Source organism: Girardinichthys multiradiatus, chromosome 19 (genome assembly GCF_021462225.1).
Source record: "Girardinichthys multiradiatus isolate DD_20200921_A chromosome 19, DD_fGirMul_XY1, whole genome shotgun sequence".
Classification (NCBI taxonomy): Eukaryota; Metazoa; Chordata; class Actinopteri; order Cyprinodontiformes; family Goodeidae; genus Girardinichthys; species Girardinichthys multiradiatus.
In genome coordinates this window covers 16,461,815-16,481,370 of record NC_061811.1, presented here as the reverse complement: position 1 = coordinate 16,481,370, position 19,556 = coordinate 16,461,815, and the positions used below count along the sequence as shown (strand labels likewise).

At 39.2% G+C, this 19,556-nt stretch overlaps 1 protein-coding gene across 1 annotated transcript in view; it reads left to right on the top strand.

Annotated features, from left to right (window-relative positions):
- The window catches only part of dlgap2a (discs, large (Drosophila) homolog-associated protein 2a), a 100,646-nt gene that overhangs the window by 18,890 nt on the left and 62,200 nt on the right, over positions 1-19,556 (top strand). The window contains exon 3 of the mRNA XM_047345573.1: positions 7,805-8,019. Coding sequence (XP_047201529.1) covers positions 7,805-8,019 — 215 coding nt within the window. The remainder of the gene's footprint in view (positions 1-7,804; positions 8,020-19,556) is intronic.

Here is a 19,556-nt window from a genome sequence, read left to right as displayed (position 1 = left end):
GTTCCTCTGGCCTCGTTGCCGGCCCCCCAGATGCTTGCGTCCTCGTTGCCGGCCCCCCAGATGCTTGCGTCCTCGTCGCCGGCCCCTTAGACGCCTGCTGTTTCGCCTCTGGTTACTTCGCAAGAGGCCTCTTAACCGGCTGCTGCTCTCGCTCTGGCTCGTTAGAAGCCAGATTCCTGGACCCTCGTTTTTATGTGCCACTGGCCTCCAGGATTTAGATTTTGTTTTGAACTATGGACTCCTGTTTTGCCCTCTTTGGACTTATTTTGTTTTTGGACTTTGGCCCTCCTTCCGAGGCCCCCTCCACCCGCCCTGGTCGGTTTGTTTTGTTTTGGACTTCGTCTTATGCTTTTTGGCCGTCTGGAATCGGACTTTGAGAGGGAGATGCTGTCAGGGTGTGTCACCTTTTGGACTCTGTGTTGGCTTTGTGTTTTCTCCTCAGTTATTTTGAGTGTTAGGTTGTGTTTCTCTCCCTCTTCATTCATAGCTCCTTTAGTTAGTGTTGTCTTTCTTAGTTATGACTCTTAGTTATGAGCATATGATTTTCTCTTTGTTGTCATTATTGCTATTATTATTATTATTATTATTATGGTGTTCTGTTTATCTTATTTCTCCAGCCCTCTGGTTAGGTTGTGTTTACTTATTGTTTACATTTTGTTTGTTTACATCCTAGTCCTCATGTTCTCTGCTTCCCTTCCTGTCAGTTCAGTCTGTGTGGTGTTAGGTTTCATTACTCTGTAATCTGGTTTGCTTTATGGGTTCCTTGTTCGTTCTTAGGTTATGGTATTTCTTACGTTCCCTCTAGTTTCTCGGTTCATGATTATTCTTTACTCTCATGCTTCATTTGGTTGTTTATAGCTTCGTTTTGGTATTGTTTATTAGTCCCTCGTCATGTTTTAATCTATGTATTATTTTCACCTGTTCCCTCTGCCTTCCTGCCTCCTTGTCACATCTGTTCTTAGTTCCTTGATTACCTGCCTTTGTTTTCCCTCTGTATATTAGTTGGTTTTGTTTTCATTGTCCTTTGCTGGTTCCTCATTTCACACCCGATCACATTACCGGATTAAGTGCCATGTTTGCTACGTTCCTGCAGTACAACTCAAGTAAGTTTAGTTTGGACTCATGCCTTGAACCTGCAGTGAGTTTTGCTTCGACTAGTAAATCTCTGAATAAAGCTGAAGACTGCTTCAGAATGCTGCTGCCAACCTCTTGTCTGCGCTTTGGTCCACCTCAAAACCACATCGTGACAACTGTAGGTTAAAATAAAAATACATGGCAGAAGCATCCCTTAAATAGACAATATGAATACTAATATTAGCTGGGTAATGAGTTAGTTCATCTTCTCATGAAACCATGCTGCTTGTAGCTTGGAATATGTCAAACATCACTTTAATAGGAGTAATGGGTCAGTGTCTTTCGCTACTGGAAATATTTTACCAAATGTTTAATGTGAGGGAGGATTGTAGGAGACTTTTTTTCAACCAGCTGACTGACAGTGCTCAGCAACAGGTGGGAAAGAGGTGAAGCTGCATTTAAATGTGCAGCATGGAGCATGAAAAAGCTCTAGTCATTCCTGCAGTGTGTTTCGATTGGAAAGGTCATATGAGGAAACGTTAACAGTTTTAAACTTGTAACATTTTAAACATTGGTATACCTCGATACTGGTAACCATTGTCCAGTTAAATAAAAAAACTGTCATTGTTGTATTTTGTCTTAGAAAATGATTTCCAGGTAAATTGTTCCTCTTGAAGCTATTCATTCATTTTCATATAAACAAAAATTCAATGGAGAGCGTGTGGGGTTGTTTTCACTATTAATATTGGAAAGGGCCAGCTGTTTTTATTTGCTTAGAAATGATGGTACCATTTGAGTCTACATTTGCATCAACAGTGATCAGTCTAACAGGTTAGTGACATTTGGATGTGTCCTCTGTCCTCCTGACATTTGCAAGAGAGGCTCTACTGCCGCCCATTTTGCTATGAACCTGTGAAAGTGACTTAGTCACTGACAAAGAGATAGATAAAAAAAAAACATATCACTATAATGAGAGTGATACATCTGTCCGGTCTTTTAATTATCAATAGTGGTTTGGCACAACTTAGAAAACCTTTTGACTGCAGCTCCACTCCAGTGTTATAAAATTCCAACACAAGTCTTAGAAGAAGAGGGATTTGAACTGCTTCAGGGTTAATCTGCTTCCAGGATGTTAAAGTGATGAATGGACATGGCGTCAGAGAAGACTTCATTTACCAAAGATTGTAATAGTTACTGACAATGATTTTTTTATTTTATGACTGCATGACTAAGCCAAGGTATCTAGAATAAAAGATAATCAGCAGATTGTGTGAACTGAAAAAACAAGATGAACACAATAATTTAGGATTCAATTAGTGTTTAGGATTACCTAAAATATTTATGTAAGCTCAATGCTGGAATAATAAGAAAGACAAATTTTGGAGAATTTCCTTTAGTTTTCTTCCACATCTGAAGTTTACATACATTTCCCTGTTATGTGGTAGATTTGCCTTTTAAACTTGGTCAAATATTTTAGGAATCCTTCCACCAGCATCTCACAACAGTTTGCTGGAACTTTGGCCCATTCCTCCTGACAGAACTGTTGTATTTGTGTTAAGTATGTAAGCCACCTTATTTACACAAACCTTTTCTTCTCTGCCCACAAAGATTTAATGGGACTGAGATCCGAGCTTTGTGATGGCTACTCCCAAACATTGACTTTGTTATCATAAAGCCACATTGTAACTAAATGTGTGGTATGATCTGGGTGTCCATTTCTACGACCAATTTGTCATACTTCTCGGCTGATATCTTAAGGTGTTGCTTCAATATTTCCACATAATGTTCTTTTCTGGTGATGCCATCTATTTTGTGAAGTGCACCAGTTCCTCCTGCAACAAAATGCCCACAGGTCATGATGCTGCAAAATCTGTACTTCACAATTGGGGTGGCGTTTTCTGACTTGCACTCTTCACCCTTCTTGCTTCAAATGTCATGATGGTCATTATGGTTAAACACTTCAATTTTAGTTTTATCTGACCAAAAAGCATATCTCCAGAAATGAACATCTTTTTCCCTGAGTCCATCTAAAAAACTGTAATCTGTCTTTTTATGTTGCTTTTGGAGTAATGGCTTGTTTCTTGCTGAGAGGCCTTTCAACCCATGTTGGTGCAGGTCTTGTTTCACTGTGGATATTGGCAATCTCTTACCAGCTTCTGCCAGCATCTTTACAAGGTCTTTTACTTTTATTCCTGGGTTGATACACACATTCCACACCAAAGCACGGTTATCTCTGAGACACTGAACCTGTTTCCTTAATGAAAATGATGATGGCTTACAATTTTCTTGCTATTCATAATTGTATGAACAGATGAATGTGGCACTTTCAGAATCCTGGAAATTGTAGCCATGGGTGAACCAGACTTGTGGAGGTCCACAGTGCTTTTCCTGATATCTAGCCTCATTTCTTTAGATCTTTCTATGATGTCACACAAGGAAGCAGTGTGTTTAAGGTGTTGTCTTGATACATCCAGTGGTGTGCCTTGATTTCACTTAAACACTGTCTGTTGGGATCCCAGCCATGACCTACCTTAAAAGAATCCTTGGATCCAAAGTAACTACGAACCTTTGATCGAACCTCAGCCGACTGAAAGCAAAAAAGTTAAATGATTTGCTGTTTGAGTACCTGGCATTCATTCATAAAAAGGAAGTATTAAGACAAGCGTGGCTTAACTTTTCTTCTGAGGCCTCCAGAAGCAGCCCTAATTGAAGCGGATTTTCCCCCACACCCTGGAGAAGAAGGCATTGGGACCGTAGCATTGCACGCCTTCCTGCATGGACGTCCAGGTACTGAAGTTGCAGCAACCTGCCTTTGTTGTACAGTTCATTCCACACGTGGATGACCGGACAGCTTCGTTTCCCTGAACTCGTTGCCCGGAAATCTTGTCCTCAGGATGGTTCACGTAAAAGATAGTGTTTGGGCAGAGAAGATTAGTTTAGAATGAAAAAATCTAAATAATGTTTGTTTAATGACGTTCGGTTTTTGTTTGTGTCTGCTAGCACTTAGCTATTCTGCTAAGTGCTAGCAGAATAGCTGCTCAGCTAACCTCTAACACTAAGGTAACACGTGACCGCCATCTTATGAGTCTATTGAGAATCCTTTATCTAGAAAAGTTGTTGGTTTCCAATCTAGGAAAATAGTATTTCCATATATATTATTTTACTAAATGTGATAGCTAATTAAACACCAGTTACAAATCATTTATCCTGGAAGGTTGTTAGTTCTTATTCAAAATAATATTGCCTTAAATATTATTTTAATATTTCATTAAATTATTTCCTTAAATACTATTGTACTAAATAATGACAGCTAATTAAACACCAATGAGCGTAAGTCATCAAGAAGGTTGGTTTTATTCAACAAATCATTCTTTGAAATATTATTTTAATAAAATAATGTTTTATCTGATGTTGCAGTATGAAAGGTTGTTTGAAGGTAGACCAATTATTGTCTAAGTTTCGTTCCAAGACTAACTTAATTTCCAGACAATCAAACGCTAATAGTACCATAACATTATCATCTGGGCTTTCCCAAGTTGTTGAAAGGCATAATAAGCACTTACAGTAAATATAGTTAGTTTTGGTAATCCTAACTGACCTGAAACAGGAAAAGTTTAGCCTGATTTAATGCCAGACAGTGAGAAAAAACATAGTACTGTGTTTTCATTGTCCAATGTGCTCCCTAATTCTGAGAGTATTGCTCAAACAAACTCTCCATCTAAGGGGTCTGGATTTAACCTGACAAGTATTACACTGAACAGGATTACTGAAGAATCTATTTGGTTTCAGGAAGGATACGGCTAGCCTCTGACAGCCTACACCCAGAAGTCACACCCTTTTCAACCGGTGAACTGGCCTGACTGAGTAGCTGCTGCTAACGGATGCTCACTTTCCCCATAACTTCAGTTACAGTTTAAAACCATCACTTTAACTTCATTCTTTCTATTCATACATTAGAAATGATTAACAGTATTTCTTTTCCTCCATTCAAATCTTCTTCTATTCTCTTTTTCATGAGATCACATTCATGTAATATAATCATTATTAATTTGATACTCTAAAGATTTAATTTCTAATTTCATCATATGTCATTTTTTAGTCTCAATCATAGCGGTACTCTTCTGCAAAAGAAAGGAGAATTAATTCTTGACCCCAGATGGGCCTCCCCAGTTTGGTTTATAAAAGAATAAATGTGTGAGTATGAGTACAACACTAAAATATATCAATACCAGTTTGGGTAATGACATTGCAAACAAACAAACAGCACTGTAATGACACACTTTTAATAAGCTGCACCACCGTCATTACAAAAACGCATTAACATTGTATAATATTATGATATGGTTAAATGGTAAAAGGCCTGCACTTGTAAAGCGCTTTATCAAGTTCGACAAATTCAAAGCGCTTTACACTAGAATCAGTCTTGTATGACCATGACTCACTTAGTATTCTCACCACACTTTGTTACCAGTAAAATGTGCCCTTCTTGAAATTGATTTCCACCATTAAAACGTACATAATGCTAATATTAAAGTGCATTAATCTCCTTTGGTTGCTATCCTGCCTACATGGAAGATGCTTGATCATCCTGCTTGCTCCAAGATTAAAATTTAAGACCTGCTTTACTTTGTGTGTGCGGTGTGAAATATTTACCTCCATTTGTAGTAAAACAGGCAGCAAGTGAAAATGGGACTCCCAGTCCTCACTGTAAATGGGATAATAGGGATGCTGGGTATTTAATTACCTGCGTTAACGACTGGAGGAAAATTGCGACATGTATTCCACCTGGCTTCTTTTGATGGCAGGAGCAAGAGCTGCGACAGCATGAGCAAACATGGCTCCTATTATTCTTGTCTGGTATTCATCTATCAGAAATTATGATTAGCAAATCAATTAAATTCACTTTTTATTCAAGTTCTCAGCATCTTGTATTTTGGTCAAAATTGATGGCATTATGTATACTGAGCAGCTGCAGAAATTGAGTGGATAAATTCACTTGGGTTGACTGATGAAGAAAATGTCTGTGTGCAGTGCAGCGGGTGGGACTAATTCTAGGAGAATAGTTTTGATTAAGGTGTGTATCATTTTCTTTATGACTTAAGAATTTAATAGCATTTATGAACTCTTGCAAGTACATTTTCTGGATTTAAATCTAATGTAACCTCTTCAAATTCTATTGGCACAGTAAACATTTTAACACTTTTCTGAAACAAGGTTATTCTAATTCCCACAAATAAAATCCATTGCAGCTAGAAGTCCCAATCGGTAAGTACGGCCCGCTTGCATGTCATTTATTCTCAGTATAAATACAGCTGTTCATTAAAGACCCCAGAGGTTTGTTGGAGAACATTGGTGAACCAACAGCATCACAAAGACCAAGAAACACAGCAAACAGGTCAGGGATAAGGGTATGGAGGAGTTTAAAGCAGGGTTAGATTATAAAACATATCCCAAGTTTTAAATGTCTCAAAGAGCACTGTTCAATAAATCATCACCAGCTTGAAAGAATGTGACACAACTGCAAACCTACCAATAATTGGTTGTCCACCTAACGTAGAGCAGGCATGTAGAGCATTAATCAGAAAAGCAACCAAGACGTAGCAGAATCTGTTGATAAAACAGTATTTGCACTGCACTTCAGAAATGTGGCCTTTATGGAAGTGTAGCAAAAAGAAAGCCACAAGAAGTCATGTTTGCAGTTCGCCATTAGCCCTGCAGGGAACATAACGATCATTTTGAAAACGTACGCAGGTCAGAAGAGACCAAAATTTAACTTTTTCGGCTAATATGCATAATGCTATGTTTGTAGAAAAATTGGCACTGCACACCACTTGCAACATGCCATCCCCACAGTAAAACATAATGTTTCTAAGATTATGCTGTGGGGGTGCATTTTCCACCAGTGCCAGGGAAGCTGGTTACTCTGAGTTTACACAGCATATGTCTCTGTTCTGCCACGCCACGCTTTGAACTTGGCAATAATTACGTACCCTTTATAGCCAATGAGAGCGTTTGCACTGCCCCCGCAGGTCAGCACAGTGCAACGCACCAAAGTTCCACCCAAGTCTATTTTTGCTGGAAGCTGGAGCCAGGTTGAAATCAATCTACACAGATCACACTGCAGCAACAGGAAACTGAACGAACACAATATCTGTATTTTCAAAATAATTCACTAAGTGATCCTAACAATTTTTTTTATCAAAAGGGATAGCCCCAATTTGTCACTCAAAACAATGAATAAAAGATAGGGTTCATGGTTGAAAATGCTGACTCATAGGTCTATGTGCTCATGAAGAAAGACATCTCTCAAGTGGTTTCAGAGTGGAAAGGTCTGCTTCAGAAACCAAACTGAAATGACCAACACCTTCTCTGAGTTCCAATTGGAGGATGACATTTGTCTGCAGCTCAATTATTTCACTTTCAATTGTTGTACGACTGGTAAGGTTGTGTGATGATGGGTGTAAAGGGGGATACATCCACTTGGAAGGGGTTTTCAATAATATTAAAAGAAATTTTGAAAAACATGCAAAAACTGAGCAGGGCACTATATCCATAGTGCAATATGATTAGTAAGTAAATGTTGTATGTATTGAAATTATTTTATTTGTATAGCTGTTCCAGTGATTAAAAAATATAACATTTAGAGATTTTTACTCTAAAATAAAAGCACCTTATGTGTCCTGTGTTTCAGGATATAACCCAACCTCAGTCTTTTGTCTCGTTTCACCAGGTACCCCAGGATGAGTGGGCCAGTTATCCTGGCGGTGGGAAGGATGATGAGATCCCTTGTCGTCGAATGCGGAGTAGCAGCTATGTTAAAGCCATGGGGGATGAGGAGAGCGGAGAGTCGGACTCCAGCCCAAAGACATCACCTCAGAAGTCGGCACGGCCAGATGCCCTGATCAAGGCCATCATCAGACCCAAGGACTTGCTGGACTCTCAGAGGTGTGGCTCATCCAAAAATCACAAATCTGTTGTTCATTGTCTTTGTTTCTTTTCTTTTCTGTATAGTGTTTATGTTTTGTGTTAGTTTTTCTTGCAAGATCTTGTTTGTATATCCTGTTTGTCTATAGCATTGCTGCATCACAGAATTAAAACTCAGAATACACATTTTAATAATGAAAGTAACCCTTTTATTATATATTACTTTTTTGTTTTCTAAGGTTAAAAAGTAAAATCTGTATATGAATAAATTTCCCTCTATACCTGGATGGAATTGCCTTGAGAATTACCCTCATAACCTTAGCATTTTACATAGCCTGCCAAGGGGCATTTTCATGGTGTCAGTGCAGCACTGCAATAAAATTTGGCTGAGATCTTCCAGGAAGTTTTTATAAACTTATGTATCAATATATGTCAGTCGTCTGTCCTTGTAGTGTGATTTTTTTTTGGTGCTGCTTTTAATGAGTATATGTCAAGGCAGCGTTTCATCTCAGCTCACTGTCAGTGTTGTTATTTTCTCATGCACATCACCCTCAGTGTTCCTAGTTTTCATGTTTCATGCATAGACCCAACATTTCATCAGTGCCAAACTGCTCATATCTGAACCTGGTTTGTCTTAGAATTCCTTCATGGGTTTTTCACATCAGTCCTAAGAAATAGCTCAGAACATTTCTTTTAGGATGCACCCAAATAAAACAATGAGAAGATAGGGAGATTTTGGTTTGATAAAAGAGGACAAACTCTCCTCATATGGAGGCATTTATTTCTCCTCAAAGCTGGTAGATGTTCTCTTTACTATTTTCAATCCAGAGAAACATGGACAGCTTCATGTAAATAAATTAGAATATAATTGAAAGGAGCAATTAAATTTACAGTCAAACTCATATGGATTCATTTCATATGTTTATTTCAATAGTTTATTTCTGTTAATGTTGGTGATTATGTCTTACAGATGATAAAAACTCAAATTTAGTTTCTCAAATAAGAATTACAAAAAATATATATATTACATAAAACCCAAAAAAAAAACGGATTTTTGATTGAGATATGTCATCTGACTGAAAAGTATGTTCTTTTACTATATAATATACAGTACTATACACATTTTTTTGTCGAAAGTTAAGAGTTTTCTAACAAATTGCAACCCTTTTAGGATTGCTTTTGGCTTCAGTAATTAAAAAAGTTAAAGTGTGGTACATCTATCAATTCTTTCCCTCATGCTTCATGCAGCCTGTTCTGCTCTGACGGGGTTGCATAGAAGACCTCCCTACAGAGTCACTGCCACTTCTGCATAAATCAAACAACTGGCCTGCAGGCAAATGACATAATTTAAATTGCAGACATTTAGAAATGACCTTGTATCTATATTCTTGACAAAAATTACACTAGGAGACAAATGACAGATTCTGATTCTGTATTGTTTTGTTTTAGCCTTTGGCTTTTTCATGTGATTGAAATTATGCTGATTGTGTTTCAGAAGAGATGTAGATTCAAACTCAATTCTTTTCTCTTTACCTATTGAAACAGTCATGGGCACATTCACAAAATCTCTTAATGCATACTCAAAAGTGCCACTCGAAAACATTCTCACCACTTCACTTTGTCACATTATGTCACGTACTTATTCTAAGACTAAATTGTGTAAAGTTTTCTTAAAACAGATAACACAAAATTAAATAAAATTGAACCATTGCCTATAATGTCAAAGTGAAAACTTTGTAAACTCTAACAATAGAGTGATGGCAGGCAGGCCTTCAAACCTCAAAGACTTCAAGATCATCCAAATGCCAGTAGAGATTTAGCAACATAGCATTTTTTATAAAACTCGATACTGCTTTAACATCAATTTAGTTTTTGGGTGACACCTGTAACATTGTCTATCAGAACAAACTGTTTGTTAGTCAGTCATTTTCTACCGCTTATTCCATAGTGGGTCACAGGGGACCTGGTGCCTATCTCCAGCAGTCTATGGGCGAGAGGCAGGGTACAACCTGGACAGGTCGCCAGTCCATCGCGGGGCAACACACAAACAACCCAACACACACCTAAGGGCAATTTAGATTGACCAATTAACCTAACAGGCATGTCTTTGGACTGTGGGAGGAAGCCGGAGTACCTGGTGAGAACCCACGCATGCACAGGGAGAACATGCAAACTCCATGTAGAAAGACCCCTGGCTGGGAATTGAACCCAGGACCTTCTTGTTGCAAGGCAACAGTGCTACCAACTGCACCACCATGCAGCCACAAACTGTTTGGCTGAATGAAAATAATTTTTCATCTAAATCTGCCATGGCTCTTAATTTCTTTTTGGGCTTAACTGTAAGGTTTCACAGTTGACAGTGCATAGCAAAATCAGGCAATGAAGTCAAAGGAAGGACCAGACTGTGTCAGGGCACAAACCCTGGAAAAGGATACAAAAAAAGCTTGGCAATTGTAATTATTCCAAAATGCAAGAAGTTTGGGATCACTAGGACCCTCCCTAGATCTTTCTACCCAACCAGAGACCCAGCCAGATCCTAGACTTAAATCCAATTGAACATCTCTAATGACCTACCAATGTCTGCGTATTTATTCTGCCTATCCTATATAACTGAGCTGGAGAGGATCTGCATAGAAGAATTAGGGAAAATACCCCAAATGAGGTGTGCAAAATGTGTAGAAACATACTAAAGAAAACCTTACTGTCATGTGTTTTAAAGGTAGTACCCAAATGCAGGAATAAGCAGAGTTGATCAAAATAGAAAAATAAACTTACAATGGACCAGGTACAGGAACTCAGGCAGGTGAAAAACATAAACCAGATGAAAGCAGGTGCATGAAAATCCAGGCAACAAACATGGAAGAACTCATAACTGGATCAGGGCACAGGTAACCAGCAAGGAACAATGAAAACCAGAGAGGTTATAAACTGAGGGAAGTGAAGTGAGAACCAGTGAACTGGGACACAAGCTAATCAGGAGCGAAATGGCACAGGTGTGAACCAGGGCTGCAGGGAGACAGAAGGAGAGTGACCAATTAACAAGATAAGCACAGAACAAAAGGTAAACAAGGGACCAGACAGAATGACAAAACTAAAGGAAACCAGATCTAAAGGGAAATGTAACTAAACACATGAAACATCAGAATCTAGGAAGTAACAAAAACTAAACAGGAGATCTAATAAACTTGAATGAATAGAAAACACCTGGCTGAGAAAAGTAAACAAACTCAAACCAGACAGATCCTGACACTTACGGCTGTGAATACCACAAAAGTTACTTTGAGAAAATAATACGTTAGGGAATATTATATATAGAAGGTTCTGGAAGGAAATTGCACATCACAAAAATGTTGTATTTGCTTTGACATCGTTGGGTACAGTGTGTAGATCTTTGATCTTTGCAATCAGTTTTAGAATATGTCTGTAATACAGGTCCTTCTCAAAATATTAGCATATTGTGATAAAGTTCATTATTTTCCATAATGTCATAATTAAAATTTAACATTCATATATTTTAGATTCATTGCACACTAACTGAAATATTTCAGGTCTTTTATTGTCTTAATACGGATGATTTTGGCATACAGCTCATGAAAACCCACAATTCCTATCTCACAAAATTAGCATATTTCATCCGACCAATAAAAGAAAAGTGTTTTTAATACAAAAAACGTCAACCTTCAAATAATCATGTACAGTTATGCACTCAATACTTGGTCGGGAATCCTTTGGCAGAAATGACTGCTTCAATGCGGCGTGGCATGGAGGCAATCAGCCTGTGGCACTGCTGAGGTCTTATGGAGGCCCAGGATGCTTCGATAGCGGCCTTTAGCTCATCCAGAGTGTTGGGTCTTGAGTCTCTCAACGTTCTCTTCACAATATCCCACAGATTCTCTATGGGGTTCAGGTCAGGAGAGTTGGCAGGCCAATTGAGCACAGTGATACCATGGTCAGTAAACCATTTACCAGTGGTTTTGGCACTGTGAGCAGGTTCCAGGTCGTGCTGAAAAATGAAATCTTCATCTCCATAAAGCTTTTCAGCAGATGAAAGCATGAAGTGCTCCAAAATCTCCTGATAGCTAGCTGCATTGACCCTGCCCTTGATAAAACACAGTGGACCACCACCAGCAGCTGACACGGCACCCCAGACCATCACTGACTGTGGGTACTTGACACTGGACCTCTGGCATTTTGGCATTTCCTTCTCCCCAGTCTTCCTCCAAACTCTGGCACCTTGATTTCCGAATGACATGCAGAATTTGCTTTCATCCGAAAAAAGTACTTTGGACCACTGAGCAACAGTCCAGTGCTGCTTCTCTGTAGCCCAGGTCAGGCGCTTCTGCCTCTGTTTCTGGTTCAAAAGTGGCTTGACCTGGGGAATGTGGCACCTGTAGCCCATTTCCTGCACATGCCTGTGCATGGTGGCTCTGGATGTTTCTACTCCAGACTCAGTCCACTGCTTCCGCAGGTCCCCCAAGGTCTGGAATCGGCCCTTCTCCACAATCTTCCTCAGGGTCTGGTCACCTCTTCTCGTTGTGCAGCGTTTTCTGCCACACTTTCTCCTTCCCACAGACTTCCCACTGAGGTGCCTTGATACAGCACTCTGGGAACAGCCTATTCATTCAGAAATTTCTTTCTGTGTCTTACCCTCTTGCTTGAGGGTGTCAATAGTGGCCTTCTGGACAGCAGTCAGGTCGGCAGTCTTACCCATGATTGGGGTTTTGAGTGATGAACCAGGCTGGGAGTTTTAAAGGCCTCAGGAATCTTTTGCAGGTGTTTAGAGTTAACTAGTTGATTCAGATGATTAGGTTCATAGCTCATTTAGAGACCCTTTTAATGATATGCTAATTTTGTGAGATAGGAATTTGGGGTTTTCATGAGCTGTATGCCAAAATCATCCGTATTAAGACAATAAAAGACCTGAAATATTTCAGTTAGTGTGCAATGAATCTAAAATATATGAATGTTACATTTCCATCATTACATTATGGAAAATAATGAACTTTATCACAATATGCTAATATTTTGAGAAGGACCTGTATAACAAAATGTAGAAAAAACAAGGTGTGAATACTTTCTAGTGGGACTGTATTAAAATCCTTGCAGAGAAAAGGACTCATGGAAAGAAATTATTTTCTTTGCGTTATGCCAGAGAAGAAAGCAAAAACCCCAAAACACACTATTACTGTCAAATGGTTCCCTTTTATACCCACATAATAAGCCAGATATTTCCCTCTGAGGATGTATAATGGCAAATCGAATGCTATGGGTTGTGAACAGGGAGGATCATAATGATATTTGTCTCAGAAGATGCAGTCATTTTGCTCCTTTAACATCTCTCCAAGATTACGCCGTAAAGTATGATGTTGCCACAGCGAGGCTTCCTGCTTTTTCACATCATGTAAAGCTCCCCCTCACTTTCCGTTCTGAATAGCTGTAAACAGTAAATGATTCATGAGGATGCAACAGCGGGAAGGGATATCAATAACAGTTATTTTACTCCAAGGCCTCACTGAATAAATGGCTTGCTCGGTGGTTTAGACCGGGAGTCTGCTGAGCTCTGCTAGAAAGCAAGATATTGACCAGGATGCTTCAGACTGTGTGGCTTGCCTCTGAGTCCATTGACTGAAGCAGCCATGTTATTGAATATGCAGGAGAGGGTATGTTGGTACTTTCATTTCTTACCCCACAAGTGTCCCCAAGGGTGTCATTGCGAACCATCCTTATACCCCTGCAAATCCACTAGAAGAATGATGCCATGGTGTGGCGTTGTTATATTTTTTTCTGATCACAACAACGAAATATTGATTTTGTTGAGAATCTGACTTTTAAATCTACAAGTTCCCTCCAGTGTAATACAACTTCCTTAAAAGTAACTACAACCAAACCTACACCATGATTAACAAAGATTTAGACTAACTCCACACTAGTAAACACTTGCCCGCTAATCCACAAACCAACACACTGAACAACCCAGGTCCACATTGTCTTGGTGCATAGGACTTTATGGACCTACTAAACGCAATGTAATTTCACACAATGCAATGAAAGTCCTAGAATGGACATCCTGTGTAGCCCATGTGGCTGCTCTCAAGGGCGTTGTTAAGGCCCTCGGCTCAGCACACAACTGTATTTTAAAACAAAGAGATTGATTGGACATAGCCCTACAACTTCTCTATTTAACCAAATCAGGCACTGTGCCCTGAGTTAAACTATTTGAACTCCCCTTCTGCAGTGTATGTGATGATGTTCAGATATACTTTTTGTTTTGGATGTTTTCAATGCATTCCTTCTTTGTTTTCTTACATTATCCTATTCAGACCTATGGGGCAACAGGCAAGGCTGGTGTAAGGATACAGTGCCTTGCAATGGTGTTCATGACTCTTGCATTGATTTGCATTTTGTTACTTTACAAATACAATCTTCAAAACATTTCATTCATCTTTTTTTGTGACCAACAAAGTCGTGGATAATTACGAATTTTCAAGTTCTGGACAATGTTCAAGTCTCACCACATATTATCAGTTGGATTTAGGTCTACTTTAGGTTTACTTTGACTGGCCAATCTAAAACATCAGTATGCTTTGATCTAAATCTTTCCATCGTAGCTCTAGCTCTATGTTTAGGGTTGTTGTTCTGCTGGAAGGTGAACCTCCACCCCAGTCTCAAGTCTTTTGCAGCCTCTAACATGTCTTGATAGGTATGTAGTTGTGCCATACTCAATCAATGATCATACCGAGTAAATAATGTGTAAGATATTCAAAGCTTTGGATAGCCTTTTATAGCTTAAACCGTATTCAGACTTCTCCACAACTGTTTCCTTGATCGGTTTGCTGGATTCCTTGACCATCTTGATTCTGTTTGTTGACATTCTCTAGTAAACCTCTGAGGCCTCCACAGAACAGCTATATTTATTCTGAGATTACATTACTAATTAACCAACCTCTAAAGGTCAACAGTTTTATTTAGAGGTATGCAGTAATGAATATAAATGTGCAAGACACTTTCCACATTTTTATTTGTGTTGGTCTAGAGGGTATGTATGCTTTTTCCATGGACTGTTAATCTTAGTCAGATTGCAGTTTTGTCACAGGGTAATGCATTGAAAAGGAAGCAGGGAATAAAAACTCACTGCTATTCGTGCAAATGAACAGCATCCCTGAGATCCTGACACAGGCCCCTAGGGATGCATCTGTCTTCAATTGCATGCCAGGGTTCTCAGAAAATAGCTATTTGGGAATCACCTTGTAGATGCATAAAACTATTTTATAAATGTCAAATTATGTTGTCTTTGGTACTTCACTAAAGAAATAAGAAAATTTGTCTTTGTGTCAGGATGCTATTAACATAGTTTCTAAAGATCCTATTTAAAACTGTTTTTTATGCAGTGATCTGTTGTGTGTTGATTCACTGCTGGTTCATACTTAAAGTTTGGGTGCCTGAATGATTAAATTATAAAACATTCCTCTGAAAAATTATCAGATGCTAGCATAAAAACAAGAAACCCTGAAGAAGTATTTCTTAAGTCCATGTTAAAATTTTTTGGGGAGGAAAATGTAGAGATGCATGACTCGGAAATTTTGCATTACACAAAATTTTCCTGACAATGTATAAAACATTTACAAAAATCTTATATTGTTTTTGGTTGTGTATTATTACGTCATATTACAATCTCAATTATTGCTTCTTGTCTTTTAAATGTTAATTCTTGAGCATTTTGTGCTTCACTCAATTTCTGTTTCTAATTTGAGTCCACAACAACGAATTATCAGTAATGCCAGGCCAGAAGTACCTACACAGAGACCTTTATGCTGTTATGGTTCATTTGACTTTTTGAGATATAATTAGATTGAATTGAAGACAGAAGGTACATAGGTTAGATTTCCTTTGCACTTGTAGCAATTTGATGTCCCTCTGGGGCAGTTCTGATGGGCCAAACATAAATCTGACAGCAGCGGTTCCCTGAAGCAAATCATGTTAAAGTGAGAACAGGCTGTCAAGTTGTGTCACCTCCCCTATGTCCTTCCTTCTTCTTAGCTCTCCATCACTCATACAGTTGACAGGACCTTTGTTCATCCCACCAATGAAGAACACATTGCAGTCTTGGGTGCACTGAACTGGAACAGCCTGAGCCCTTGACGTAAAATTAGATATCAGTGAATGTTTTAATTAAAGATCATTTACCTACCCAGAGCCCTGAATAAGCTCTGGTTCTGTGAGCTACAGACCCGACAGCTTTGATAAACTCACTTTGAATCTACCAGGTTTTTTTTGCAAGAATCAGGCCTGCTAAAGATTTTAACATTGTATTAATGATAATTGACTCAGGGACACATGGTAAAATTCATTATTATCCATTAGGATTATGAATCAAGCCATGTGTTACATCTGATAACTTGTATTGACACAAATGCTCAGAGGAGCATTGCTGCTTTGACATCAATTTTGTCTTTGAATGGCTTTGACCTTGTGTTCAATCACAAAAGCAAATCAAGTGATCCAATTTTTTGCAAAAAGTAGAAAAAGATTTTTAGCAGTAGTAGAGGCCTTTATTTTTCAACAGTAGGTAGACAGGAAAGAGGGCAAAGACATTCAACAAAGGTCGCCGGATCCATGACTCGAACCCAGGACAGCCACATCAAGGACTACAGCCTCTGCACATGATGGCGCACTTAACCCCTACACCACCAGCACTGCGCCCAACACAGGACATTTTTATGTCATTGATAAATAACAGACCTCTGGCATGGCTACAATTTATTAGTCGACACAGGCAATAAATTCAGTCCAATAAATACTGACTGAACACTTTGTAATTACTCATTCAGACAGAATTGCGTTATGTACAAGCATGCCTCCTAAAGTTCTCAAGGTCAGAGTACAATTCCTGTCCATTGATTTGTGCCTAAAGCTGAGGTGTCATGCATAATTTGGATGATTATCTGTTTGCAAGGCCTTTTTCCCACACATACTTATCTCTATTTGAATGACACAGAGCACTGTGGCATTTACAAACCCTAATAGCCAGGGTTCTCAAGTTTCATTAGAAGATCACACACATGCACACACCAGGGATGTGCAAGTAGGAGCTGGCTGCAGGAGATGAGGCTTTACCCTTTTTTTCTTCTGTCCCTGTACCTTTGCTGATTAAGAGATACCTTCCTCTTGGTACTTTTGAGTTCTGGCCACCCCAGCGGGCCGATGACTGCACCAGGGGGTTGTAGAATCTGTTAGGGGTTTGCTCTCCTCAGTGCGGGGTGGTCTTGCGGCCATGGGCTTGTGTGGGCTCCTGGCCACAGCGGTAACCAATCTACTGGCTGGTTCATTGTACTGTATTTCTTCCTGTGCCTCGGTGGACTGCTGCTCCTGTGTTCCGCTCCTATTTTCGACCTACCTCTGTGTCAGGCAAATACTTATCCTGTGGGGGTGACTGGTGTCTGTTTGCTTGGGGCTGAGGCTGCCTGGACATGGAGGCATAACATTCTAAAATCCAAGTTTTGGAGGGGAGTGGTGGCCTAATGGTTAGAGACTAGGCATTTCCATTCTGGATAGAACCCTGGTTCAAATCCCACAGCCTGCCACTCTGGGTCCCCAAGCAAGACCCTTAGCCCTTGAATGCTCCCCGGGCGCCACACAATAGCAGCCCATCGCTCCTAAAGTGAGTTAAATGCAGAGGACATTTTCTCCATTGTGAGATCAATAAAGTCTATATTATTATTATAGAGATGCACCAATCAAAATCATCAGTTTCTCTGACATTGATTTTTGCAGATTCAGAGTTCTCTACAAACTTTAATACACTGCTCAAAAAAATAAAGGGAACACTTAAACAACACAATATAGCTCCAAGTAAATCAAACTTCTGTGAAATCAAACTGTCCACTTAGGAAGCAACACTGATTGACAATCAATTTCACATGTTGTTGTTCAAATGGAATAGACATTAGGGGGAAATCTTTGGCGATTAGCAAGACACTCAATAAAGGAGTGGTTCTGCAAGTGGGGACCACAGACCACTTCTCAGTACCTATGCTTTCTGGCTGATTTTTTGGTCACTTTTGAATGTTGACATCATGTCTCGCTCCATCCACCAACGTCACGTTGCACCACAGACTGTCCAGGAGTTGGCGGATGCTTTAGTCCAGGTTTGGGAGGAGATCCCTCAGGAGACCATCCACCGTCTCATCAGGAGCATGCCCAGGCTTTGTAGGGAGGTCATACAGGCACGTGGAGGCCACACACAATACTGAGCCTCATTATGACTTGTTTTAAGAACATTACATCAAAGTTGGATCAGCCTGTAGTGTGTTTTTCGACTTTAATTTTAATTTTTTGTTATTTGAGTGTTCCCTTTATTTTTTGAGCAGTGTATAAGAAGATATAAGAACAGCATTCAAAATTTTAGTCTTCCTCAATTGATAAGTCATTGATTATTTACACAAGAAGTGCAATCAAGCCACACGTTTATGAGAGAGCAGCTGTTAAAAAACACATTTTAATCATTTAAAACAAAGAGACAATAACATTATTGTTTTTTAAACTGGACCATGCAACTCAGATTAGCTACAACAGTCTTGTGTCCACATATATTCCTGAGAGAATGTCCTTACCTTAACTCTGAGATTTCCAAAAGGCCGCAAACATTTCCAAAAAGAGCATGTTCAATCGCAGACAAATATTGAAAATTCAACAGTAGAAAATAGTGAAACTTTGCTGTACTCCATTCACCCTTCCTGTTATCTGCTCTAACTCTCACTCTCTCTTATTCTTGCATAGTAATCTGTCTTTATAAAAACGAGTCTGCTCCATCAGCTGTACTTTGATGTAAACAAGAAGAAGAAGAAGTATTAAGCATTGATAAGAATCCATGCAGGCAGGGAGGGCACATTATTTTGAAATGCACACCTTGTAACCAATCCAATGCAAGCACAGGCTAGAATCATACCATTAATGTGAAAAAAGAATTAAGATGCAGCTTTACTCAACATACATTACTGACGTATTTTAACATATGTTTTAACACTCTTGCCCAAGGTTTATAGTAACTATAAAGTACTTTTCAGGTGAAGAAGCATTAACATTCAGCAGTGACTGCATGGAGATAAAATGCTGAACTTTTACTTTGTGAGGGAACAGAAAAATGCCTCATTTTTAAATATGTTTACAGCGCTTAACATGTAAGGGACAGTCTTACATTTGCACTAAAGCCAAGAGTTCTAATACTTTAGTTGTCCAATGATGTCTATTAAAAATGCAAGGCTAGGTATCCACTTAGTGACCTGAAACAGCAAGGGGTCTTCTCCTTTGGATTGCATGAGCTCTTTGACTTCATGCAAAAGCAACAAGAAGTGCTTTTAAACTCTTCCCCTGTTGAACGACCAGATTTCTGTCCAGAAGCGGAACCTTGTTCCGCTGACAGATTTTCCAACAGCACCTAAAATGTATTGTGTTGTTTGGCTTTACAGTAAATGGCATTTATGGTTTTCATGACCGGAGTCATCACATGATCAAAGCCCAAAACCTTTGTCCAAACTGCCTGCTGCTCCATGTCAGTCCAT